General features: G+C 38.1%; 3 protein-coding genes across 3 annotated transcripts in view; 1 reads left to right on the plus strand and 2 right to left on the minus strand.

The window, feature by feature from the left end:
* The first annotated feature begins 2,288 nt into the window (after nucleotides 1-2,288).
* On the plus strand, nucleotides 2,289-4,034 carry LOC112460339 (RNA-binding protein 8A-like). The gene is made up of 4 exons (XM_025024982.1): nucleotides 2,289-2,425; nucleotides 3,112-3,258; nucleotides 3,377-3,638; nucleotides 3,782-4,034. The coding sequence occupies exons 1-4, from the start codon at nucleotides 2,365-2,367 to the stop codon at nucleotides 3,810-3,812; spliced, it is 501 nt and encodes a 166-aa protein (XP_024880750.1). The 5' UTR covers nucleotides 2,289-2,364; the 3' UTR covers nucleotides 3,813-4,034.
* A 433-nt stretch (nucleotides 4,035-4,467) lies between these two features.
* LOC112460341 (26S proteasome regulatory subunit 6A-B) lies at nucleotides 4,468-7,438 on the minus strand. Its single transcript, XM_025024985.1, has 3 exons — nucleotides 7,276-7,438; nucleotides 4,867-6,000; nucleotides 4,468-4,648 (listed from the first exon to the last, which is right to left on the minus strand). The coding sequence occupies exons 1-3, from the start codon at nucleotides 7,315-7,317 to the stop codon at nucleotides 4,538-4,540; spliced, it is 1,287 nt and encodes a 428-aa protein (XP_024880753.1). The 5' UTR covers nucleotides 7,318-7,438; the 3' UTR covers nucleotides 4,468-4,537.
* Nucleotides 7,439-7,498: 60 nt separating this feature from the next.
* LOC112460342 (cullin-3-B-like) overlaps nucleotides 7,499-26,951 on the minus strand; it is a 124,766-nt gene continuing 105,313 nt past the window's right edge. The window contains exon 4 of the mRNA XM_025024987.1: nucleotides 7,499-7,651. Coding sequence (XP_024880755.1) covers nucleotides 7,499-7,651 — 153 coding nt within the window. The remainder of the gene's footprint in view (nucleotides 7,652-26,951) is intronic.

The following is a 26,951-nucleotide window of genomic DNA, read 5'->3' on the forward strand; positions in this document are numbered from 1 at the left end:
TCTCCGGTACTTTATACTTTATTCTCATTGCATTATATACCTATCGTTTGTAATATATTTTGTAGGAAAAACATTGAAAAAACCTACTTATCAGATGAACATTAAGTGGGCAATACAAAATTTGCGACACTTTTGATTCAAGATCTTAAGTTACTTACTTAATCTATATTGCTTTTTTATATATGTCTAATTTTTGGTAAGGCACTTCATATTTAAAGTGTTTTGGCATGTTATCAGCTCTAATCTGAGTTATATCTTTGGTTAGTTTATTATGTTCTAATTGTTTATCGTAGAATCTTTCCGCAATACTATCGAACAGACTAGTGATGATCCTTTGATTCTGACGCTTCCTTGTTGTTTATACTACTACATAACATATCTTTATAGTGTTCAAAAATCGTGTAATGATAATACCCGGTAAATATTAAAAATAATAACGCAATTAAAATTAATGTACAATAATATAATTATTAATATGAAATTCGTATATTTGACATAATATAATATTAATATAATAACGTTAACAACATGCATGATAACGCCTAAAGACGCTACCTGACAAAATAAAGAATTTATTTAATGAATTGAATCAAAGTTAAAAAATAATTAGGAATCAAATTTAAAGAAACATAAATCTAAAAAAAATCTATTTTTTATGTATGTGTGTGCATATATGTTCACGGAGGAAGTTATAGTACTATATTTTCAATTATTCTTATAATATTTCTGCAATGTTGTTCTAATATTTCAACGAAATGTTGCAATTGTCTTTACAACATTACATTGCAATAACTTGTAACGTTCCTGCAACGTCTTGCAAGCTTCTATACTGTATGGGTCTGTTTTAATAATTAAGAAAAACTCAAAAAATAAAAATAAAGTCGTCGTGTACCAAATTTGGTCTTAAAATGACGTCTAATTCATGTCCTTTTATGACGGCATACTTTCGTCCACAATAGGATGCCAAATACACGTCATATAAAGGACATATGACGTCGTGGACGAAATATGACCTTAATATTTACATGGGAAGTATATCTATATATATATATATAATTTCTGTAACTTTTAAAGTACCATAAATATCTCAGAAACGGGTCGGACAATCGATCGCAAATTTAACACAGGTTTTTGGGATATATAAGCAGTGCACAATCTCTGTAAATTTCAGCTTTATCCCTTTATTTTGACATAAGCGACATACATCTTTAATTAAGAATATTTCATATAATATTTCAAAAATACATTTCAAATATTTAAGAAAATTTTGTCTGGGTGATAAAAAAAACGTTTTTAAAAATATTTTTAAAAAATTCTTAAAATATTCTTAAAAATGTTACCACAAAAGGTTTTTAAACCATTTTAAAATATTCCTAAAATCATTTTAAAATATTTCTCGCAATATTTTTATAGAAATATTTAGAAATATTTTTTGAAAACATTTTGTGCTGTATGGGATACACGCGTACGCGTAGTTATTTATTAATTGTATTTTTGTTTTTTTAGAAGCCTCATAGGAACACCTCCACTTGTGAAAGTGTGTTTACTATTTGTCATTATTTTATTATTAATTACATTCGTATGTGTGTGTTGTACTTTTATGTATTATATTTATATAATTATATATTGGTTTTATACGATTATTATATTTTATGTATTAAATGTATTATTTTTTGTTAGAATACTGGTAAGGTTTTCTGCAGTTTTCCTTACTCATCTTGCAACAAATGTTGGTATTCGTGTGATTAATCGGCTGCAGACGTTACAAAATAAATATCAAGAATAAAATATTAAATATATGTTTCTTTAACAGGATTTTTTCCCTCCCTACGATTTTTCATATTTTTCAGTTTAGGACCTTTCGATACCTTATACCACCTTAGGCTGGGGCTACACTATGCGCGTTTTCGCGAATCCGATTCGCGAAAACGCGCATAGTGTAGCCCCAGCCTTATACCTTATACGTCAGTGAGGTCATCACTGCGTTTGCTCAATGTGCGTGCGCGAGAAAATCCCACGCCTGATGAGTGGTTCGTCCTGGCACTCCTGGCCATTTTAGAGCTGTATAGCCTGTATAGCTCACAGGTCACAGCCGGTCACAGGTCATAGGCCAATAAAGAAGAAGAAAAAGAAGAAGCTACGGCAACGCGTAGTAAACGCGATATCGTAAGGCCCCGGACACACACTTTTTCGTAACAGTAACAGTAGGATTTCGACCAATCGCGTTGCTCGATGCCGTACGTTCCCGAATCGAGTAACACGATTGGTCAAAATCCTACTGTTACTGTTACGAAAAAGTGTGTGTGGCCAGCTTAAAACGGAGCGATTAAACGTACACGTTATTTAAATACTTCAACTGTAGCCATGGCGGATGTTTTGGACATCGATAACGCTGAGGAGTTTGAGGTAGATGACGAGGGAGATCGTAAGTCTCGTTTTCTCGTTACATTAGGGGTACTCAAATAAGTTAGAGTTTAACGGTTTGACAGGTTATGTCGGGTTAAAGTCGGGTAAAAAATTAATTTTTTACACTTTGGGCGCGCTACTCTTTAAGGTTATGCAAAACATATAAGTGTCTTATTAATCTATCACATTAATCTTTGGGTTAAAAGTTCAAAAATTAACTTTTTACCCGACTTTAACCCGACATAACCTGTCAAACCGTTAAACTTTAACTTATTTGAGTACCCCTATTTTACGAGCATTGATTTAGCTTCTAACCTAACCTCAACTTCGTACTGTTCTTCGATAACTTCTTCATCTCGTTTTCATACATTTGTGTCTCTTTAACAAGCTGAGCACCATAGGCCTATCCGTTTTAGCTGAACTTCTCACAATTTATCTCTTCTCTTTTTCTGTCCAACGTGAAAAAAAGAGGAAAGATGAATCGTGCGAGAAGTTCAGCTAAAACGAGCAAGCCTCATGTCTCTCTCCCTGGCAGTTTTGGAGTAGCATGCAATTATTGAATAATATTGGCGGTGCAAACGTCAATCTCGTCTGAAATCGTTAGATTTCGTGATGAGAAACATGAAAACAGATGGCAATAAGATCGAACCAATGTAGACCGTGTGAAAAATTCTGATTATTCTGATTATTTTGGTATGTTTTCAGAGGGTATCGCTCGTCTTAAGGAGAAGGCGAAGAAGAGGAAAGGCAGAGGCCATGGCGCGGAATTAGTGTCGACGAGAGATGACGTTGGTCATTATGAGTCCATGAATGTAGTTGAAGAGGACGACAATGAGCCTGGCCCTCAGAGATGTAAGAACATCTTTGTTGTAGCTTCATTAATTCAGTTTGATTGAATTACAAGATTTATTTTTTTTCTCCATTTTATTTGTTACAGTCGGTATAATTAATATTTTTTATGTACTTTCAGCTGTGGAAGGATGGATCTTGTTCATAAATTCAGTACACGAAGAGGCACAGGAGGACGATATTCAGGACAAGTTCTCTGAGTTTGGCCAGATCAAGAACCTGCATTTAAATCTGGACAGAAGAACGGGATTTCTAAAAGGCTACGCATTGGTGGAATACGAAACGTTTAAGGAGGCACAAGCTGCAAAAGAGGCTCTAAACGGCACAGAAATCCTAGGTCAGGCTATCTCTGTCGATTGGTGCTTCGTAAAAGGACCAAAGAAGTAAGTATTACTATGTAATATTAAATATAATAGTATAATAGTAAATGTATTACTATGTAATATAGTAATTTGAATCTTTAAATTGATATAGTACTTAGATTCATATATCAACATTTATATTTCATATTTTTCCATTTTTATAGAATCAGGAAAAGAAGTCACAGAAGGCGATGAGAATTATAGATTAATAACCATGATATTGTATCTTCTATTATGTATCGTCATTTCAAGCAAGACAAGTTATTTTATATTTGATAAGCATTTTGTAAATGTTGGAAATAACATATAAGTTACTCTTTCCAATGATTTCTCTCTCGTTAAATCTATTTGTAATCTATCTAGATGTAAAGGACTTCATATACATTTAGTTAATAAATGGAAGATCATGAACTCAGATATCATCTATTGTGCAAGCTAAAATATCAACATTTTGTGTGAATATTTCAATTTGGTTTTTTCATATACTTCTTGTCATCTAGCAACAATTTTACATTCATCACTATACCTTGTACCAATTTGCATAAAATAAACATATGTCATTAAAATTTTATTTTTGTAGCGCGATACGGCATCATAAAAATATATATATATCTGCAACATTTAATAAAAATTCCTATTCAAGTGTGAAATTTTATTTTTTTCAGTTATTTCATTTTTTAAGTTAGTTCATTTTTGTGAAATAATACTTGAACAACATTAGTATAGAAGGCAAGATTTGTAGCAAAGTGAACATGACATTAAAAAATTTTTTTCTCAATACATGTAACTGAAAAGTATTCATTCAGTCGTTTTTTTTTGTGCATCGTATTTGCCGAAAAATAAGAAAGTATGAAGGTTAGACATTTCTATATTTATTATACAAAAGATATCTTAATAAATAAATGACGCGACACGGAGTATTAAGCATAATAATTCAGATTTGCTTTCTTTTTCGCTTGGACCTCATTAATAGCTTCCATCAAATCTTCGTGAGTAACTTCTGTTGCGTTCCGTCGTAATGCTATCATACCCTGAAACACATCACATTTTGATCATTATTCTGACAAAATTACGTAGCAAGATCGAATAGGACAAATCATTAACTGGGACAATATAATAATTTTTAAACGATATGATGTAAATGTTAATAATATATTAGTGAATATATAGACAGAAAAAATAATTTTTTATTTATTGTTCAGTTAAAGAGTTGCTATTATTATAATTGATCCTGAACTTAAATGCTTACCGCTTCTACGCAAACAGCTTTACACTGTGCTCCGTTAAAATCATCCGTGGATCTGGATAATTCTTCGAAATTTACATCAGGCGACATATTCATTTTACGTGAGTGAATTTGCATGATGCGCGCTCTGGCTTCCTCGTTGGGATGCGGGAACTCGATCTTTCTGTCCAAGCGTCCGGATCGCAACAGGGCTGGGTCCAAGATGTCGACTCTGTTCGTAGCGGCGATAACTTTGATGTCAGCGGTCGAACTGAAGCCGTCCAATTGATTCAACAGCTCCAACATCGTACGTTGTACCTCCCTGTCTCCCGCCTTTTCCGAATCGAAACGTTTTGTGCCGATAGCGTCTAATTCATCGATGAATATTATCGCCGGAGCCTTCTCCTTGGCCAACGAAAACGCGTCTCTGACCAACTTGGCACCATCGCCGATGAACATCTGTACTAGTTGCGGGCCAGCCAGTTTTAGGAAGGTAGATTTTGTTTGGGCGGCGCAGGCTCTAGCTAGTAGAGTCTTTCCGGTTCCAGGTGGGCCGTAGAGCAGAACGCCCTTAGGGGGCTGTATTCCCAGGTTCTCGAACTTCTCTTTGTGGGTCATAGGCAACACAACGGCCTCGATAAGCTCCTGAATTTGCTTGTCTAGTCCACCGATGTCGGAGTACTGTTCCGTAGGTCTCTCGTCTACTTCCATAGCTTTGACTCTGGCATCGTATTCGGCCGGCAGAGTCTCCAGCACGAGATAACTGTCTTTGTTGACACCCACCAAGTCACCTGGCTTCAGCGATTCGGCGTCGACCAGTCCGATCACAGGCAAAAAATACGTCTGGCGAGTCGACGTCTTTATGACCGCGCATTTGCCCTTCCTTTGCGCATCTAAATCGACCACCGCTCCGTCTTCTTCCCCCATGTCCTGCGGATCGACGTCCAATAGCTCGATGACATTGGATACCAGGTATGGGAGGGTTTTGTTCACTTTGATCTTCTCTGTGTTCTCCTTGATCTTATCGTTCTGCGCCTGAAGCTCGTGCGAAATCCGCATCACCTCGCTCTTCATTATCTTGATTTCGTTATCCAAAAGTCGCGTACGTGATACGATTTCGTCCGTGGACATTCGCAGGACGTCCTCTCCCAATGTTTCCTAGAGACAATGTAATCCTTTTTTTATTTACAAAATTCCTCTTTATCGTTAAAATGTAAGAATTAACTATGCACATAATGATTTACTACTAAATATACATATGTTCATATACTTTAGTGAGTTGAAAATGAAGACAGTTATTTAAAAAATATATTTCATGTACTTAGTGCAAAACTACTGGAGGAGGCAAATTCTTTTTCAATAACAATATACGTACATTTATCTTACAAATATCTATCATCTATATGCTCTATATTTTTAGTCTTGGTTTTACAAATCTTATTTATTTTTTTGAATTCTGGCATATTTATATTGTGATTTTGAGTAATATCACAAATGCACTGGCGATTGAGAAAATTTTAAGCTTTGCACAAAAAATAACATTAGATTAATATTGTGACTTTAACTAACTCACTAAGAACCTATAAAGCGCTTTGTAATAATGTCCTTGGTCTATCAATATAAACATATCTATAAAATAAAAGAAAAGATATTCCTCTCTTTGCAGGAGCTATGTTTTATCTAAGGTAGATAAAAGTATAAAAATTATTATAGGATAGATTTCTAGTCATGTAAGAATGAAAGGAAACGAGGTGCGTTAGCTTAGGAAACAACGGAAGAAGTAAGATAGAATCAAGGTGCTTATTAAAGACCGGAGGACATTATTTAAAGAAGATATGTATAATAGAACTAGAGAAAGGTTAGAACTACAAGGAAGATTCAAGGGAATTGAATATTTTAACGTAGTATTACATTTGTGGAAAACAAACTTCCTAAATTTAGCAGACTTGATGAACCAAGAAAATTGATCACGATAATTAATCATTTAAGAGCTAACCGTTATAATTCAATGAATCGCGAGAAAAGGTTATATAAATGTTGCTACACGGAGCAAAGTCTCAAGATATTATCATATTGTATTTATGTTAGATTTTGAGGTTAGAAATAGATTTTATCACGAACTAGAAAGATTACGATTTTCATATCCGTACAACATTGAGGAAAGTTAAAAAAAAAAAAAACATTAGTGTGAGACTTCTAAAAAAGCTCTTTGGACCTTCCTAAGAAAAAATAGCACAACAATAAAGGCTGTCAAAAAGTGATAACAAGATACGTAGTAACAATCGCACGAGAGCGTACGAGGTTATCGGTATTCAAGAAAAGAACAAAGTACTAGATGTGTCAAAAAGACCGAAAACTCTCGGTCGACCCGAAAATACTCGGTCGACGACACGTTAAATATTCTCGTAAATAAAAAAAAAAGGGGTCGCGTACCTCTCCATCCTCCCAGATAGACTTATCCTCGAGCGTGGCCATCTGAAAGTTGCGAATGCCCTTCGCTTGCGAACTCCTGGCTCTTCCTGGCTGACCTGCGATTAATACGCCAAAAAATTGTTTAAAAAATTAGTCCCGAAAGCAGCCTGCACTCTTTAGACAGTCAGTTCTGCGATTCGGACAGTCATGTTGTGTGGCTTCGCGCTTCGCGCATGCGCGGCGGTCAAAAAAAGCGTAGGGTGGGGTCAATATTATTAAAAAATAATCGTTTGGCTAAGTGTCGTTTATAGTACCGTTCAAATACATCCTTTTCTTGTAAAAAACCGAGTAAAACCATAGTTTTATCTAGGATCTCTTCAATCTCCTGCTCTGTCATCTAAAACCAAATATATTCATGTATCGAAAGTCATACGATATGTAACAATGCAATTATACACATAATACTAATTCCTTCAACGCCTTTCTTCAATTTGTCGTCGATAAATAACGACAGATATTCCGGGCTTTTAGGATTCAAGTTAAGGAAGTATTTAAAATCCGTTGCTATCATCTGTTAACAAATCTTGTCATTATTAAAAGAATGATGTAGAAAATGATCAAAGCGATCTTTTAGATCTAACAAGTTTTGGACGTAAAGAACGGCATTTGTGGTTGATTCACACTCTTCTTGCACTAACGCGCGGCCCTGCTTTCTGAGAAAGTCAGATACACAGTCACACACAGTGCGCAATCCGTCTGATACTCTCGAAAATAGTTTATACACACGAAGAAGATCTTCCGTTTTCTGATTTTTGAGCATTTGTACTACACCACCGTTTTCCATCTGTCAAACAAGAGATGTTAAGGTATATAACACATGATATATATTATGTGCTAAACATGTGATTATATATATAACACATGATATATATATTTATGTTTAATCGTCCATTAATACAGGGGATCGATCATGTATATTTTCCCCTAGGACGGAACCGTGAAAAGTGAAAAGTTTATCTCTTTCTATTCAACACTAATAGAAAGAGATAGTTACATGAAACTTTTCACGTTTCCGTTCTAAAGGAAAGGGTTGCATGATCGCTACCCAGATCGTAAATAAACACACCTCAACAATGGTTTTCATGTGTACTTCAATTAACTCTTCTTCTACAACTTTCACTATCCGTGATTCAGTTGATTTATCTAAATTGAGAACTGTTCAAGGCAAGGTTATGACGATCGTCAAACATATGAGGAAGTTTTTGAAAGGCCTTTTTTAGAACAAAGTGCTGAGTTTTATAGAGTGAGTGTCCAGTATGAGATACGTACAATATTCTTATATACATGCACATATGCAGTGACCTGCAAAATTTTCTTCAGGGGGAATCTCAAAAATTGCTGGCAGAAAACAGTGCATTAGAATATATAGAAAAGGTTGACCTTTTAAGCCGTTGGTCCAAAGGGTTAAAGTGAGAGGAGAAGGATAGTATTGGTAGTAGATTGCGAACCCTACGGGGATATGCAATAAATTACGAAAACAAAAATTAACGTGGACATCGGGCATTCTCGTATACGGTCTAATACATGGCTTCGTTTAAGAGACAACGTGTATAATCTTGGATTTATAAGTTTTCGAGATCAGGTAATTTTAGAAGTAACAAAAACTTCTATTGTAATAAAATAGTATTTTATATGATTGTTTTAATATTGATGAGTTTGTTATAAATTGTTTAGATAGTCGGACGTGTTACGGACCATTTACGGAAAACATTATTAGATACGGAGGGCGGCAGTGTGGTCTAGTGGTAGAGCGCCAGACTCGTATACGAGTCGCCCTCCATATCTAATAATGTTTTTCGTAGTTGGTCCGTAACACGTCCGACTATCTAAACAATTTATAACAAACTCATCAATATTAAAACAATCATATAAAATACTATTTTATTACAATAGAACTTTTTGTGACTTCTAAAATTACCTGATCTCAAAAACTTATAAATCCAAGATTATACACGTTGTCTCTTAAACGAAGCCATGTATTAGACCGTATACGAGAATGCCCGATGTCCACGTTAATTTTTGTTTTCGTAATTTATTGCATATCCCCGTAGGGTTCGCAATCTACTACCAATACTATCCTTCTCCTCTCACTTTAACCCTTTGGACCAACGGCTTAACGTCTCTTTCTGAAAGACGGAGCCCAGTTTTCTCCGCACAAGGGCTTCAATCTTGCACGGAGGGGCGCAGCTTACGGAAAAACATTCCATGGCTCTAGTGGACTCGAACCTGGTTCCTCAGATTACGAGTCTGGCGCTCTACCACTAGACCACACTGCCGCCCTCCATATCTAATAATGTTTTCCGTAAATGGTCCGTAACACGTCCGACTATATAATATAATTAAAAGACTTGAATTTTAGATGCGCGTAAGAGTTATCTCTTTGAAACGTTGATCATTTTGAGCGCCTCTTTAATTCGACTCTTTTGTTTTTGTGTTACAGGTTCAAGGTATCATCGCAGCTACGTGGCCGAATAACTCCGCCCGTTGCGCATCGGGATCGGTAAGTGACAAATTGTCTTATAACGAATTTGTATATTATATCTGTCGCAGGGATTCGTTTTTCACAAAATTCCTAGAGAATCCATAAAAAATCGGGATATATTGTGGAATACAAATTAATAATATAAATATAAATATATGTAATCTATAAATATAAATATAATTTTATGTAATTTTATATTTATATTTATAAACATAATTTATAATACATTTATAAATGTAAATTAATAAAAATTTCAATTTACGATTTCACTGACAGAACCTAAGATTTTGCAAAATTATTAGTAAGATTGGGTAATTTTTATTCATTCCACAATATCCCGGTTTTTTGTTGATTTTCTAAGGATTTTGCAAAGAAAAGAAAGAATTACACGAAATTTTTGCGACATATCCATACAATAATATTGTAGATAAATGCGACTTCACACATCTATCAAAATGTCATAATGTTCTCTGGGTAATATATATATATATAACTTTAACAATTATAAGATCGCGGTTTTTAAGAATATATCTCGTCGGTGCCCATCATTTCCGACTATCGGTAAAATACATGGTCCCGAGTTCTCTACTTTAGCGGCTCACTCGTCGATATTCTTTCGAAAATTATAAATAAATCCAAATAAACTATTTCACGATAAAAATCGTTTCCTTTTCCCTCCAAAATCTTTAGAGAAAGAAAATAAGCGTTTCAGAATATAACGAATCACTAACAAAAAAATCATATCTTTATAAATTCTTAAAATAAATGTCCAAACATCAACTTCTAAACATCAAGTTCTAAAACTTCTTTATTTTACTTCTTTGACATTTTATTTTTAATAGACTTAAATTATTTAAAAAAATCTCTCTTAATATATAAAAATATTCCCGCAAATTTTGGGCAAAGAAGCACTCTATTGAAGAGAAACCGCACTAAAGCAATAAAAGTTTAACAGAAAAAAAAGTCTCGCGTCGTTCATGCTCACGTAAAATCTTTCGCAGCAGATTTGAAGCGCGGGTCTCTCTCTCTCTCTCTCTCTCTCGTTCGGTGACATCGATTAATTACGATTTCGTAATCTCGCGGGGAATGGATTCTCGTTCCATTCTATCTACATCGCGCGATAATGGCAAGTGGCAGCCGGAGAGAATCGAGCGAGTAAAGTCGACTCGTCGACTACTAACGGTCGGGTGGTATAAACTTTGACACCGCGGGGCATTACCGCGATAATTAAACGAATTACCGGTCGGGGAGAGGTGGAGGAAGGGAAGAAGGAGGAAACTGCGGAAACTACGAGAATGCACGGGTGCTCGCTCGTGCGTTGAAATATACATCTCGCGCCGCTTCGCTTTCCCGCTCCGGAGAACTTGCACTAAAAGGCTCCGGTAATGCGCGGGTTACGGCTTCAATATGCAGTAAAACTAGGATAGCCCTCATTGCGTGCCCCGCGCTCACCTAAAGCGCTCCTCGCTCATCCTCCCAATCCCCGTAGCGTAATACATCCCGGGCATATTCGCGCTCGCGATACAAAAGGTATATAGAGCCCAGGGCACCTCCTTCCCGAACTCGGGAAAAGCCGGTGAATAGAGAAATAATCGCGTAACGCGCGAAAACTTGTGAAAGGACGTCGCGAATAAAGAGCACGGAATCGACGTGTCAAGATATCGTATCCGATAAAGGAATATTTGTAGATCGTGTGTCCTCTTTTTCCTGACTTTTATGAAACGAGTCTATAAAACAATCTTCGTTCTGCTAACATTTTAACAGATAATGATATATTCTTTTCTCCATTTTCGAATAATCCTTGTGAAACGTTGATTTTTTTCTTTCTTTGAAATATCACGCGAGCGTGAATCGATTTCGGAAACGATACTTCGCGCGTTTCTATCATAATCTCGCTTCACCGATCGTCTTTGCCTTTGAAATACATTGGCTTCACTCACTGAACGCAAAATGGGAATTCACCGGCGAGAAACGTCTTCAAATTTCCAGTAATGGTAATGAGTAACGCGTACCGCGAGGATGATTCGAGGAAGTGACGTGACTTCAGGAATCAAACGTTTCGTCGTGCACGTGCGTTCCTCCCGAGGCAATAGCGCGAAGAAAGAGCGGCTCGGGTTCTTAGAAGCAATTTCGCTGTTGGAAAAGTATAATTGCCGGTTGGATAAACCGTTGACGGAAACCCGGCAGCGAAGTGAACATTGTTCGATGTGTAAAGTCCGTAGATCACGCGTTCTGTCGAAGCTAATTAAGTAATTAAACTAAGATTTTTTGCGGAAGATGCCGAATGTTTTTTTTTGAAAATGCAGAATAACGATATCACGCTTTATTACGCGAACGTAAATCCAATTCCGGTTTTATGTGTATAGAAAGAGAAGGAAACATTTATTGACGATTGCTCTCTTACCGAAACATTACGATAATGCGGAAAAGAAGAATAAGAGAATGGCGTTTGTTTAGTTATATTAGTTATGAAGTCACGCTCGTTACGAAACGTTGCCTGAAGAAGAAGTATAATTAATCGTGATGTAATGCACGTCGTTATAAAATTGTACGGAAATAGCATTGAACAGAGCGCGTATGATTTAATTATTATAAAATCTTGGAGAGTTCTGCTATATTTGTGCGTGCGACTGGTTTCTCAACGAGAGTTTACAACACGCCAACAGATGGCGAAATAATGCTGAAAGCTGTTGGATATATCAGAGTTATTTATATCGGTCTTCAATAATTCTCTCTACTTCGAGATATAATAAAATAAACGGGAAAAATATCTTAAAATACAGTTCAGAACAAATTTATTTATGAACCTTATATTTATAAACATCTTAGGATTTTCATCTTTGCTATATAAAAGAAAAAATCGAGAGGTACATATCTTATTACAAATAACACATCGGTATAGCGCTTGATGTTTCCGCTATCGGTATAAAAAAATATGATATACTTGTATAAAATTAAAAAATTATAAATTATCGTTCCAGCCTTTAACGACCCGCGAGAGATCGCGAGAGATTATACGGAAAAACGGTAAAATCGCGGACGATAAATAGATCGAGGATAGATAGTAAGCATGTCGAATGCGATAACGGGAGGAAATCGGGGTGATCGGCGGCGCAGTGTGGTTGAGTTACTCACGTAATCTCGCGCGTCGGATAGCTGATAAGCGCGTTAAGTAATAATAGATATTTCATCCGGAGTGCATGCAGCCGATACGGGAACTCCGATAATCAATAAGCGATAAACGACGGCGCCGTTTTAAGGACCGGCAATGCGCCGGGCGAGCCCGTGACTCATTCAGAAATCACGCACTGGGCAATTGCGCACCTGATTAGACTCTCCGATATTTTTGCCAGTACTCGGAGAGACAAGGAAGACGGATAAAAACGGTCAGATAAGAGAAAGGCTCCGTCGATTATTTTCTTGGAACAAAGCGAGGGAATGAACACTCGAAACATATCTCCCGCAATAATAAGCAAAAATAAGCTCCTGCAAAACGCGACAAGATCTGTTTGTCCGCTCAAACTCAAGCGGATTTTTATCTCGCCGTACTTTAATAGATTAAATTGCAAATTTCTTGAATATATTTAGGAGCTTCAACAGAGAATCTCTTTTTGGTAAAAATTTTGTGAGATAAAATTTTTGCGAAGTTTTTGATCTTTTCTTTTCTTTTTTTTTTACGAAGTTGAGCTTCAAAATTACGGAACGTCTCATTCATTGCGACCAGAAGTATTTTTTTACTTCCTTTAAATATTTCCGATAGGTTTAGATACTTTATTCGTGTCTTTATATTCTTTCAATTGCATGTCTTTTAAGACGTGGTGTTTTATGCTTCAATATTGAGCTAAACGCAAAAAATTAGGTAAATCAAGCATGCCGCGACGTTCTACGACGGGGTCACGAAATCGCGATAGAATAACAGACGTTATCGCGTTTTTGCGGTTACACCGCATTGTGCACCGCGATCTTGTCCTGGTCAACTCCAGCAAGAATCGTCCATGTTTTTGACTACATGCTTACTCCGTTTATCCCTGTTATCTTATCTTATCAAAGAGTCCTTGAAGGAATTTGAGTTGCTATTCAGGAAATTCTGATGCAATTTATCATATGCAATTTGGAGTATCGTGTACGAGAATGAATACGTCAACAACGTATTTTACAATCTGGATTAATTATTTCACTATTTCGCGTCGATAAGCATCATGATTAAAGTGCGTTATTATTCAGCGTAAGAATCATCTCGGCAAAGTTTGAGCGGATCGAAACGAGACTGACTAGGTCGCCCGTGCCAAAAAAAATAATAATTAAATCATCGCACTGAACATTGCATTAAAAAATTTTCCGATTTCACGTATTTATTAATGTGAATGAGCACACACCAGCTCTAAATGCTCCACATACACGTTACAACGGATCGTAAGGCAAATATCGTTTCGCTGAAAGTCGTTAAAACGTCACCATGTATGCAAAATTTAAGCGGTGCTATAAATGTATATGGAGCACGCGAGTGATGAGACAGCATTGGAGATTTCGCACCACGAGTGATATATTATCAAATTATATATAAAATTTAATGAAATGTTAAGTGACATATTATACACCTGAGTATTACTAATCTTGAAATTATTCTTTTTTCTCTTTTTCCGCTTGTGCTCCTAAAATTGTTGAAATGAAGATAGAACGCGAGCGATTAAATTTTGTTTTATGGGTCAATTTGATTATCGCATTTAGTTATAAAAAGGTTGCATAACAAAGATAAGTTAAGCAAGGTAGCATCTACGTTGTAACAGAACTATATTCACACTTCGATCGATCGATTAACACCATCTCATTAACCCCGTGCGACATTCGTCTCTCCGTACGAAAATACTCTTCGCACGCTTACAAAATTAGACTTACGTATACTAAAAAATATTTAATATATCATATTATATTATTATATATATATATTTCTAAAGATATCATATTCATAGCCGACATAGTCGTCTCAATCACTATACCTTTTTTTTCTATAAAATTAAATTAGCTAAATATTTATATATGCGAAAGTGCGTGCCTCAATATTTATATGCCGGCGTTCTGGATATAAATGTTGTCACATATTTATACCTATCGTGCATCCTACGCTCCCCACGCGCGAGCTTGATTATAATTTTATTTCGCTGTCACGCGACGTGATCGTTATTTACTTTTTGTGCCAGCTTCACGACACATAATCCTCGTTAAAATGCATCGTATGCGTATCGTGTGATATAGAAGATGTCCCAAGGAATAATGCAAATATTTCACTCGTGGATCTTGGCTAATTATTTTTTTATAATTGTAATGAAAATGTCACATCTTATATAGATTCGATAAAGTAACAAATACTATTTATATTATAATCCGTGAAGAGCAAAATTTTAGTGTGACTCCTACATATTCAACTCAATTATTAACAAACTGCTGCAAATCACAATAAAATTAATTATTTGACGTTAAAATCGTATCTCGATGATGAGACAAATGATACGACAAATTTAGACTTGTGCTGATACATCTTTCAAATAGGTTAGTTTTGGAATAGACTGATAAAATATTTGCACGTCCGGGGTGATCTGTATCGGATACTAATATCCGCGATGTTGTCCTGGTTCATCGCTCGTTCCAAGTAATACCGAATGACAAGCCTCGTGGTTGGGAAACCCACGCGCGTTCTCCCACGTATGAATCGACCTGAAAGGACATCTTCCTCTCGGCGAGGAGGCGGCGGCCTGTTACACGATTGGGAAGATCGATGAGAAGGGAATAAAGTCGGGGAAAGTAATCATAATTCCAATTAATCTTTATAGGTATAACGTCGCGTCGGTCGACTTCTTGCTTCGATAATGGTAATTATATTAGTATCACGAAATCCCATTAACGCTTCGAAATTTTCTAGTCAGTTTAACATTCCCTCAACTGATATCGAAATCTCCCGACCGCGATCGTAATTGTAGAAAAGAAATTATATAAGAAGTTGAATAAAAATTCGAAACTAAATCATCATCGAATTTATAAAATCGTCATTGATCAAAATTCCCAGATATTAATTCCGATAATAGATTTTTTAAAGCTATATTCCATTCAAAGAAATATCAACATACTAATAGATTTGAAATAAAAAATCTCGAGAACCTAATTTTTTTAGGATACAATTAAATATAAACAGTGGATTTGTTTAGTATTTTAGTTCGAGTCCTATTTATCCAAGGTATAATTGTGCAAAATTTTCACAGACAAAATTAATGAGAATCGTCATTTCGTTTCTTATTGATTACCGCAAAAACAACAGTTCGATATTTCTTATCTATATATGGCGCAGTTACATTTTCAATTTGCCAAGATTCGTCCTACTTAACGTTATATTTTGCCGTCGCGCAAAGGGAAGGCCAAAGGAAAGATGTATCAACGTCAAAATAGAGAATTAATTTTTCCAAGACGTTCATTGCGCGGCAACCCATGGTGGTCATTAAGAGGAGTATCACCCGCTGCTTCCTGCACAATGTCGCGGGTAAATTCTAGCGTTAAGGCAATCCACAATTGATGCCTCGCATTTCAATTTATCATCCGCGTTCTCTGTTATTACTCTCCCTGTATATGCACGGGTCTATCTAAGCAAAAAGTGGCAATAAAGGCGGCTGCGGGCTTAGGGCTTAGGGCGCTGCAATGTGATTACGTTGCTGCATTAGAAAGAGCATACATTTCAAAGATACACGCGTGCCACAACACACGTTAGGACGAAAGAATGGAATGTATCTCGTACGCAGAAACCACAAGGAAATCCCGTGTGTCACAATCCGCCACTTTCCTCACCGCGAGACAAGTCTTTATCCTCGATTTTATCATACCTTCCGAAGGACTCCTATGAAAGATCGTTCGACGCCGTGTCGTTCGCCAAGAACATTCTTGGAAGGCGTCTATATAAAAGACGCTTACTCTTCTCAGGAGTATGCTCTTAAATTTTGCAAAGAAAAATGCTTCTTATTTTCTTATTTGTATAATAAGTCAAATTAAATGTAAAGCATGGTGGAAATTATATCACAAATATAAGTCCTTTTAACATTAAACAAGATATCACCATGGAAAATGTTTGAAACGACCGCAATTGGCGTTGTGTTTGTGAAGCACGCGTTATTATATTCTTTTAATAAACAAACGCATCGCCGAGCGTACTTTATTATACGCTCGCACGTTCAGTCTTTGAAATTCATACGGGGATGCATACGCGAGTTTATCAGTTTTAAGCGAATAACAACGCGTCTGTTCAACAACGAGCCTGCCAAGAGAACGGGCACCTTTCAAAGGATTTTTATTCTATACGCGATTGGCCACGCGTTCTTTGTTCCCACGCTACTGCACTTTAGCACGCATAATAACGTACGACGAGGAAAAGCGTGGGTGTACAAGGTGCCGTGGCTCTGCCTACATAATCGCAAAGAGGGTCTGTAAAGCCGGGGTGTTAACTTCCGCCATCCGGGACGGCGCGCGCGTGTGAAGGGGTTTGTTTAACGAGGGTAGTTCGCCTCGATGCAGCGACCGTAAAATCCAGCGTATCTTACGTTATTATTTAATAAATATTACGGCAACAAGCTGGTTATTACGACATCTCATTTTGCTTAAATTGGACTCGTTTCTTTAACGACTTATTCTATAATCGATTCGTTCATTAGTTCATTATTTCGAAGTCGGATCATTATTGACTTGTTTATAATTCGAAGTTAATTTGAACACGATGGGGTGCAAACCTTAAATAACGTAATAATTACAAATCAATATTTCTCTCATTTTGCTACAGGCTAAAAAAATCTGCTCGTTATATTTGGAGAGGTTTTCGAATATTATACTTTAATTTTGATGTTGAAAAATGACGAAATTTCTGTGACACCACATGGGATAATCCTAATAGCCGTTACCGCGCGCGTTGTGACGAGTAATCACTCGTCTCCCTTCGCGATTAGCATCATGTTTCTTGTTGACTGCCTTGTACAAATCGATTCGGATCGATCCATATCCACCAGACACTTTTTCAACCGTAATGAGAGCTCGCGTTCTCAGCAGTTGCTGATCGATTTGAATACCATAACGACGCGTCTCTCTTCAGTAAAATATCGTTTCCGAAATCTGATAACCGGATCCCTGATTTCCATATGTGCCATCATTAATAACGAGTCTTTCGATGCATACAATCTGCCATTTTCGATCTTTCTCCCTTCTTCCTTTCGACATGGATTACTATCGGTGCTGTGAAGTAATATCCATCAATATCGCTTTCTGTCAGAACTTTTTTCCCTTTTCATCTTTTTTTTTTTTTTATATAATATGCATAATTAAAACTGGTTTACAGTCGCGTACAGTTCAATGATCTTCTCCGTTGCTCATCGGAATTCATTGAGAAGCATAAAATTATCTTCAATGGGATGCTTCATTGAAGAGTGTGTGGAATAAACTAGATTGAAAAAAACCACTGTTACTAGCATCCTGTTTCTAGCGATGAAAGTCGCCGCTCTGCTGCAAGTAACAGTCGTTCATAGATACTAGATGGAATGCTGGCTGCGTTATTGGATGCTGGAAGCGCTATCCGCGACGAAGCAATATAAAATCGGCGCGAAATTCCGCGCGCTTTGACCGATCGCTACTTTCCAATGCCTCGGGTGTCGTTTCCCAAAGATCGTTGTTTGTTGATCGCGCTGTACGTGTGCGTCGTCCACTAGGCAAACTGCTCCGAGTAGAGCGGAGAGCAGTCTATACCGGCCAGACACCTTTCTATCCTTGTGGGCTCCGCGAACAGGAGTTACCGGTTGGAATGCCATCGCGCTGTCACGTTTAAGGTCCATCCACATGTGTTAATGACGGCCGTTCTGGCTGCCTTACGTCTGACATCATAGATCCGGGATTCGCGCGCGAATCAGATCCGTTCCAGCATTCCACAGACTTGAAGTCCTGTCCGGCGACGCTCATCATAACGATCTGCGATCCTTCGTGGAAACGGTATTCTACGAGGAAAGAAAGGAAAGGCTTGGTTCGAGGAAACCAAGAAAGCATGTAAGCTAACAAGGTTCGACCGTAAATAACAACTAGACTCTTATAGAAGAATTGGAAATAAGTCTAACAATAGAACCTCGGTATTTTTTTTTACAAAAGATAGAAAGTAATTGTAAAGATCAGTTAGAAGAAACTAATACTATTTCCGTAAGAGACAGAAAATCTCATGTAGAATAATCGAGTATACAATAAACTTTGACTAATTGAACGAAAGAACTTTTCGATATTTTATAAAATGTTCAATAATGTAAAGTATATAGTTCTCACTGAAAGTTTTCCATAAATTATAAGGAACTGTGTACATGTATGAACTGTAAACTTATACTTATAAAATAAATGTATATACTGAAACTAATTATGTGATAAAGAATATAGATATAATCTCGGGGATCGCATATTCAGAAATTCAATATTTTACAAAAAAAGATGGACAAATAACTCGTCATATTGTTTTTTTGCATTCTATAACCGATACTTCATCAAGCATTACATTATCAATGCATATCTATCTTCCCTTTTTTTTTATCTTTCTTCTCTTCAGAAGGACCAAATATTTGTATCTGTCTGAATATCTTCAATTACCTAATAAATATCGATCGATTATTCGGCATTTCTCAGACTTATACTCTATAACTCTTTTTCTTTTTAACATGATAACTGCCATGATAATCCATGATCGGTATCTGATTTTTTAAAACGCTTATAAAAAATAAATGACGTCTAATATAAAATTTTGAACGACATATATAGTTAGATAACAATTTTTCAAGTAAAAAGTGTGCTATTCAACTATTCACTATCCACAAAGATATAATTATTGTATTCGATCATAATATTTTATATTAATATATGTTTATGTGATAATGAAAATTCTACCGTGCACAATAATACACACAAAACTTGCTAAGCAAATGTGTTAAGAAAGATTTATCAAATTTTATCAATCTTATACTATTATTAAATTTTAATTAATTCTCTTAATTTTATATTAAGCTTGTCAAAATGCTGGCGAGCAACTCTCACCTGTGTATGGATACACCTTAATGCATCTCTGCTCGATAGGTGTTCCCCGGTTTCCAGTGCCACGCGACGCGCACGCACACGCGTGCGAGCGAATGCGAACGCGCACGTTCATTCGATTAACCGGCCGCGATCGCGCGCGAACTGTCGAGCGAGCACGCGTGAGGTTGCTCGCCTTGCACGACCTCGCCGCGTCACGCACATTTAATTCCCATCGACCCGACGTGTCGCGTATCGGCGAGCCTGAAATAATTAGAGAGACGGGAGCACGTGATTAACGGGCTCATTAACGCGAACAAGGGCGTAGATAATTGTTTGTCGATTTCTGTGAAAACTTGATGTTTTTAAGAATGCGCGCCGATCGCGTTGTGATCTCACGCGACGCGGCGTGAAAGAATTAATAGCCAAACGTATAAATGAGCGTTATCGTGATGTAATATTGATTATTATTTGTCGAAAGAAGAAAGATAATTTTATCGCATAAAAATATATTAATGGATCTTCTTTCTACTGCCAGATACTCCGACTGCCAAATTCGTATCGTGGTAGATACGTAGAAATAAATGCAATTAAACAATATTTCGTGTAATTAAGCTCGTGATGACATTACACTGTCCGATAGATAAGAACTTGTCCCAGCTAGAACCACCCTTCCCACCAGGAGCTCCCGTGCCGCTGGAGGTATTCTCGTCTATCCCGAAAGTAACCCCCTCCCCCTCCCTCCGGGAAAGCGCGTAGCTTGGAAAACATTCTCGAAAAATGTAGACGATTTTACCAGAGACGCAGACTAGCTAAAAAGCTACGCCCGCCAATCAATCTGCTTTGTAAGACGCCGTCACGACGACATTTCCGATATAATCCGTAATGTCAATCCAACGACCTATTGCCCATTATCGATTGGACAAACATCTAATTCCGTTCCGAATCACTGCGCTTCGCACGCTTTATTTATAGAACGTGGATACGTTGCGTCATGGTATCGCACATATTGTTTTTTATTTTGCACATATTTATGTAACTTTTGAAATTTTATATTAATTACAAGGTCATAATATTACGCTGGAGTAATGGATATTCCCCACAGCGTAGAACCGCATGTGCGATACATTTGCGATGAATATCTGTGTAAAAGTAAATAACTACTGCTGCCTTATTCTCTTAACGAAGCGTTAATTTCGCTAATTCATCACGGATTAAAACACGATGAATTTATTATCATGGGAGTCTTTTAATATATTCGTAATCGCATCGTGTATCACAGGTCGAATTAACGTTAAACAAAATTAATAAAATAGCGAGCGATCTCGATGCGAGCTTTTATACATTAAATGACCAAATTGATTGTCGTTATACAAATGAGCTACTAAAACGAGTTATGAAAGTTGATATTCTGCAGGAATATGTCATATCGTGTCACGCCTGACATGAAAGCCATGCTTATTAACGTCAATTGTTGAAAACCATTTACAATTAGAGTGCGAACAATGAAAATGTATATTTAATTCATTTAATTTCTATAATAAATAAATTAATCTCTTTAGTCACATGCTTGAAGAGAAAACTTTCGAGCAACCAAATTTTGATGTGTATTTTACTTCCACTGCGGGTTATTTTATTAAAACGAGAGTTATTTCATTAGAACTGTTAAAGTTCGTAGATTTAATTAATTATCCCTTCGTGTTCCCTCGGCGGTTCTGGCAGTATCAACAACGCGCTGATGTCTTCTTTCCCCTTTGCGGTCTATCTCGCCAAATATGTCATCGCGCTGTTATTAGCGTGTCCGGATAAATGAATTTGTCAAATAATGTTCGGCGAGCGAAACCGTGTTGACCAGGATCAGTCGTGTGATCGACATTTTGTCGGTCGAGCAAATCGTGGTTTTTCCACGAAAATGGAATTTTGACGAAAAATTGAAGCACCGATGTAACAGGCTAGCAAACGCGCGAGTAGGAGGCCGGCCCGAGCGGGAATCCTGCGGGAACCGCGCACGGACGCCGGCGTCCAGCCGGCGCTGCAACCGCCTGATTTTTGCCGGGGTGGAAAACCGTCGGTCTCCGTGCCAGATCTGGACGTGGGCCGCAAGCAGGCGCGCAGGAAAAGTCCGCGCGCTTTCGCTTTCCCTGACCTAGCTCAATCCCGGAAATCGAGGGGAACGAGGTCTTTGTCGGGCGAGAAAATTCTCGGCACCGGGAGAGCGAATTTCCCTCGTGACTAGGAGGTCATGCTATTGAGAGAAGGTTCTCTGGGAGAGCCTTGCCCGCGGGATGGATCGAACCGAAAGGTCGTTCGTCCATTTGGGATTGGTCATTTACCCAGCACTGGTCTGATATTAATAACTGTAATGGAGCCATTAGGTATCGTTATATTACATTGAGTTCTTATTTAATCTTATTTTACAATATCTAAAAACAATTTATATCTGAATCTTTTTCTGTTCTTAGATAATGTATAAATTATAATATTTATTTAAAAAGATCTATGCCGCATTAATATTTCTTAAGGATTTATCAGATTATTTATTTTCGCACGGTGATACAATTACAGAGGCATATAATTAAAATCTGCGATTTTTTTCTTTACTTCTTGGATAACGTAAAATAAATATAATAAGAAGGAAAATTTATTCTTGTCGTAATTATTTCTGAAAATTTGATAAGAATAAAACATCGAGTGAAATAAAATGATATAAAGAATAAGAGGAAGGAATGTAAATATACCATTACTTGACTAACTGACACAAATAGGTCCAGATTAGAATTTCGGGCGTATACGTGCGAATGCGATCCTAGAAGTAGTAAAATCTAAATCTCTCTCTCCTGCGCTCCTGGGACAAGGGCTTTCATAGTTTCCCCAACTACGCATTTTCCACGTGGCATTTTCTATGCATCCAACGAATTTGCCCCACCACGAGATTCTATCCTTCCCACACTCGCCTCTCGTCATTCGTCTGCCGGCTTTTCCGTGGGACGAAGGATCCTCGTCCTCGCATAGTTTCCTAATTCGGGATAAGCCACGGCTCTCCCTCCACGTGCTGAAGTACGTGCTTCCGGACATCGGATGCCGTTATTTCGACGTCTTGAATCGAGACTCTGTACGGAGCTCATCCTGACATTATCGTCAAGTATCGCTAGCGCAAACCCTTTTAAAAGCAGAGTTCAAAGCGATTGATCATTTTATTCGCGCATTCGTTCAAGCAGGTTTCTGTATAATCACGCAAAAAACGTATGAAAGACTCATGCCCCACGACGAGTACATGAGACATTATCGCGTACGACATTATCGAAGGGTTGTTTCCGAGTTCTGAGACGAGACGAGACGAGACGAGAACCGGAATCCACGGTCGCTGCCAACACGTGGCACGTCCGCTGGGAGAGGGTGTTCCGCCACCTCTCCTCCACACGTCCAAGGATGCTGAGGCGCACCCTCGGCGCCGACATGCCCTCCTGTTTGCGCCTAGACGTCGGCGGATTGTCGAAAGTGCTTGCGTCATGGGGCGCACGTCGGTCTAGCCGGGACGACGTCGCATCGCGTCGCCTCGCGAATCGTCGCGACTCGTCGACGGCCGCCCCCGCGAAATTAGGAAATCAGTCGACGATTGAGACACATTTAGCCGACGACGTTCGCAACCCCTCTTTCCCGCGGAAAACGACGGCCGCTCACCCCTTTCTCGTTCTCCCGCTCCCCTGCACGTTCCGCACGGGCGTCTCCCGTGGGAGACCCACCTGCACAGGTGACGCACAGGTCCTACAGGGGTGCGCCGGGCCATCCCAGCAGAAAAACTGCCGATTTGCCCGAAAATCCGGGACTCCCGTATCAGGCTGCCAGAAGACCGGTCAAGGTGTTGCGAACGGTAGGGAATGCGATATCGGGCTCGCGCGCGTTCCCTCGGGATGCGCGCCGGGACGCGGCGTCGATTCGCGCCGCGTCGCTCTGAAGCGCCAGCCGACGCCGAAAAGCGCGCCCGTTTCACAGGATAGCAAGTGCCGCGGAGGTTCATCGGCACGGTCCACCCGTTGGCGGCGAGCTCGACGTGCACCAGGCGCGAAGGGGAGATTCCGTTTCCTCTCGAGTACATCCTGTACATGCCGCGTCAACGACCCTCGTGTTCAATCAATAAAAAAAAAAAAGTTTTTTAAAAACCCCAGCGGAAAATCGACCTGACGCGGAAGATGTGCGATCGACAGACGCAGGGTGTCGTGTCGAGAAAATATCAAATGTCCAATGCGAAGTCTCTTAATAACTAAGTAATTTAATAATTGTATTAAAGTCATTAGTCATTGTCTGTAACAGATTGCGAAAAGACGATTGTCGTAACGTGCAGCTTTACTCTGTTTCTGGTATTTTTATGGTCTGCATCTTAGAAGAGTCTATTGAAAAAAATATATAGGTGCAGACATTGTTGCAAATACAAATAAACTGCAGGGTACAACTAGACTGTATATTGTTCTATATTACTTTGTCGAGGGATAAGACGATGAGCTTAAAAAAATGCGACAGAAGCGAGTGGAAAAAAAGCGCGGATGCGGCGAACATGATGGTAGAAGAGCATTAGGGTGTTGAAATATTAATGGGTAATTAATAATCACGCTGATTAATATCAATGACATCAAATGCGGCGCATCCGCATACGAGGTTATTCCAGCTCAATAATATCCTGTTTACAGCATTTGGGTCCGCACATTTAATCCGCGCATTTAATAAAACTAACAGTAAACATTATTACAATTTCTTTTGATTTAAATAAGATGGAAGCTCTTAAACAATAACTTTTATGTTATCATTCCCTAAGAAAACGCAAAGATCTGGAATTCGAGCAATATATTTCTAATCCTCATTATACGTAAAAAATTATAAATAAAATACAATAATTAAATAATTATTATATTATTTAAGTGTCTTATTAATTTATTAATACAATTCTTCAAATCTAGGAGGTTTTAAAATCTTTAAAGTCTAAAGGACATATTTCACAGAATGATGAATAAAGGAATTATGGGACTGCTATTTCACGCAATATGTTACAAACTCGTGCAGCATCGACGGCGCCAGTCTTCCTCTTACAAGGCCATAAATTTAAGTATTTAAAGCGCCGCGCACGCCAGGGCTTTCCGTGCGATGTAACGTTAATAGCAGAGCCGCAGGGTGGTGTATGATTTTCGCATCAGCGGTCACCAGTGGTCACCTCCCCGCGCAATACGCTCCGCTACAGCTTTTCCATCCCCCTGTCTGTGCGTTAACCCTTCTCCCCCTTCTGCCACTCTTCTCACCTCTCTTCTTCCCTCTCGTGCGTCCTGTAATCCCTTGCGGTCCGCCGGAGCCTGCGCTTTCCCGGCGTTCCGACGTACCTTCCGCGTGTATGAGCTCCTGATAGGTTACCGCCCGTTCCTTTTCTTCCCTCAAAGACATCCCCGAGGGAGTAGCCGAGCGCGTACCGAGGGTTACGGACGAGCGCGGATTGTCGATTGTATCCTTTTTACCAGGAGTACCCAGGGGAGATCAATAACGCCGCGTATGTCGCGATAAGAACGTCGCGTAGAGAGCGATGTTACGGTATTGACAGAAAAAAAGGTGAAAGAGAGAAAGGGGGACGGAGATAAAAAAAAAACGCCATCACGCATCACATTTAGGACGTCAAACGAGCGCTACATCAGAGAGTGAAATAATTTGTCTATAAAGATAAAGGAGATAATCCGATTTCTCAATTACAACGAAGCTAATCCCTGCGTTAAACTCGTTACTTCACACGATCGCAGTCGCTGTCAATGCCATTTTTCACAGAAAGACGATAAACAGTGCGTTTTACTTGCACCCAGGAAGGAATTCAACAATTTATTTGAAATTCTTAATGCTAACCCACCGAACCAATCGAATGAACGAAAAACAATTGTCGTAAAGAATATATAATAATGAATGAGAGGTTCGATAAGTTTCACGTGCATTAAACTTTATATTGTGCCTTATTGTGTTATAGTTTTTTATGTAAATTATTTAGACGTGGAAAGGATCGTGTCGATGGATTAGTAAAAGAAATGTATGTAAATCGCTGAAAAAATCACCTATGACTACAAGTAGTTCTCGAAATAAATCCTCGCGCAATATCGAGTCTCCATTTCTTTTCTTTTTTACGATCTCCAGAGATTGCAACGAGCTGACGCATAATGAAGCTTCCGTACGAAAAAAAAGTTCGATCAGACGTGTACAAATTGATCGAAATGAGTCACGCTGATACGCACGTCACGCGTTGCTCTAATTTGGAATACAAATGCGGGAAATGCCGCGACGTCGTTTAAATGGAAATCTACAGCAGCAATATCCCAGCGGATCGACTGACTGCACAGCACGTCATAATGATACCGCGGTAATATTAATATCGATATAATAATGATCTCTCCAGTAGAAATTGGTATTATATTTCGCTATCTTCTCGTCTCAACGTTTTAGTGACTTGTCTGCATATATTAATGAAATCGGAATCGAGTAATTATATTTAACACTAAATTAATCGTCAGAAACCATTATTCAAAATATTGTGAAATATGGTTTGATGTTATAATTTTTTATATATTTAATAATATAATATTAATAAATTAATAACTAAAGAGTAAGTCGTAATGCTTTTGCAATTGTAAAGAATATAATAATGAATGAGGGGTTTGATAAGTTTCACACACACATGCATTAAACTTTATAAAGCATCCTATTGCGTTATGATTTTTGACGAAAATTATTCAGCCTTCTCAGTTTCTTCATTTTCGCCAATTCTCTATCATTCCGTGTTTAATCCGCTTTGCTTTTCTCATCTCGTGTTTTCATTTCCTTTCTTCTCGCTCTCTCTTCGTTTAATCTACTGACTACTTACTCGCTCACCCTTCATCCTTGTTTCTCGTCTTCGCTCCCGTGTTCCCGTTTATCCCTTTCTATCCCTTTTCCACCCCACAGTTGCTGGTATCTCCGCATGGAAGTTTCGACTGTGCAGCCGACACACTCGGATAAAGTTACGAGGGTATAACACCATACATATATATTATATATAACGTGGAACGTGGAATATAGAAGCTGACGCGTAGTACGTAAG

This window comes from Temnothorax curvispinosus, unplaced genomic scaffold (genome assembly GCF_003070985.1).
Source record: "Temnothorax curvispinosus isolate PA1 unplaced genomic scaffold, ASM307098v1 QBEX01010452.1, whole genome shotgun sequence".
NCBI lineage: Eukaryota > Metazoa > Arthropoda > Insecta > Hymenoptera > Formicidae > Temnothorax > Temnothorax curvispinosus.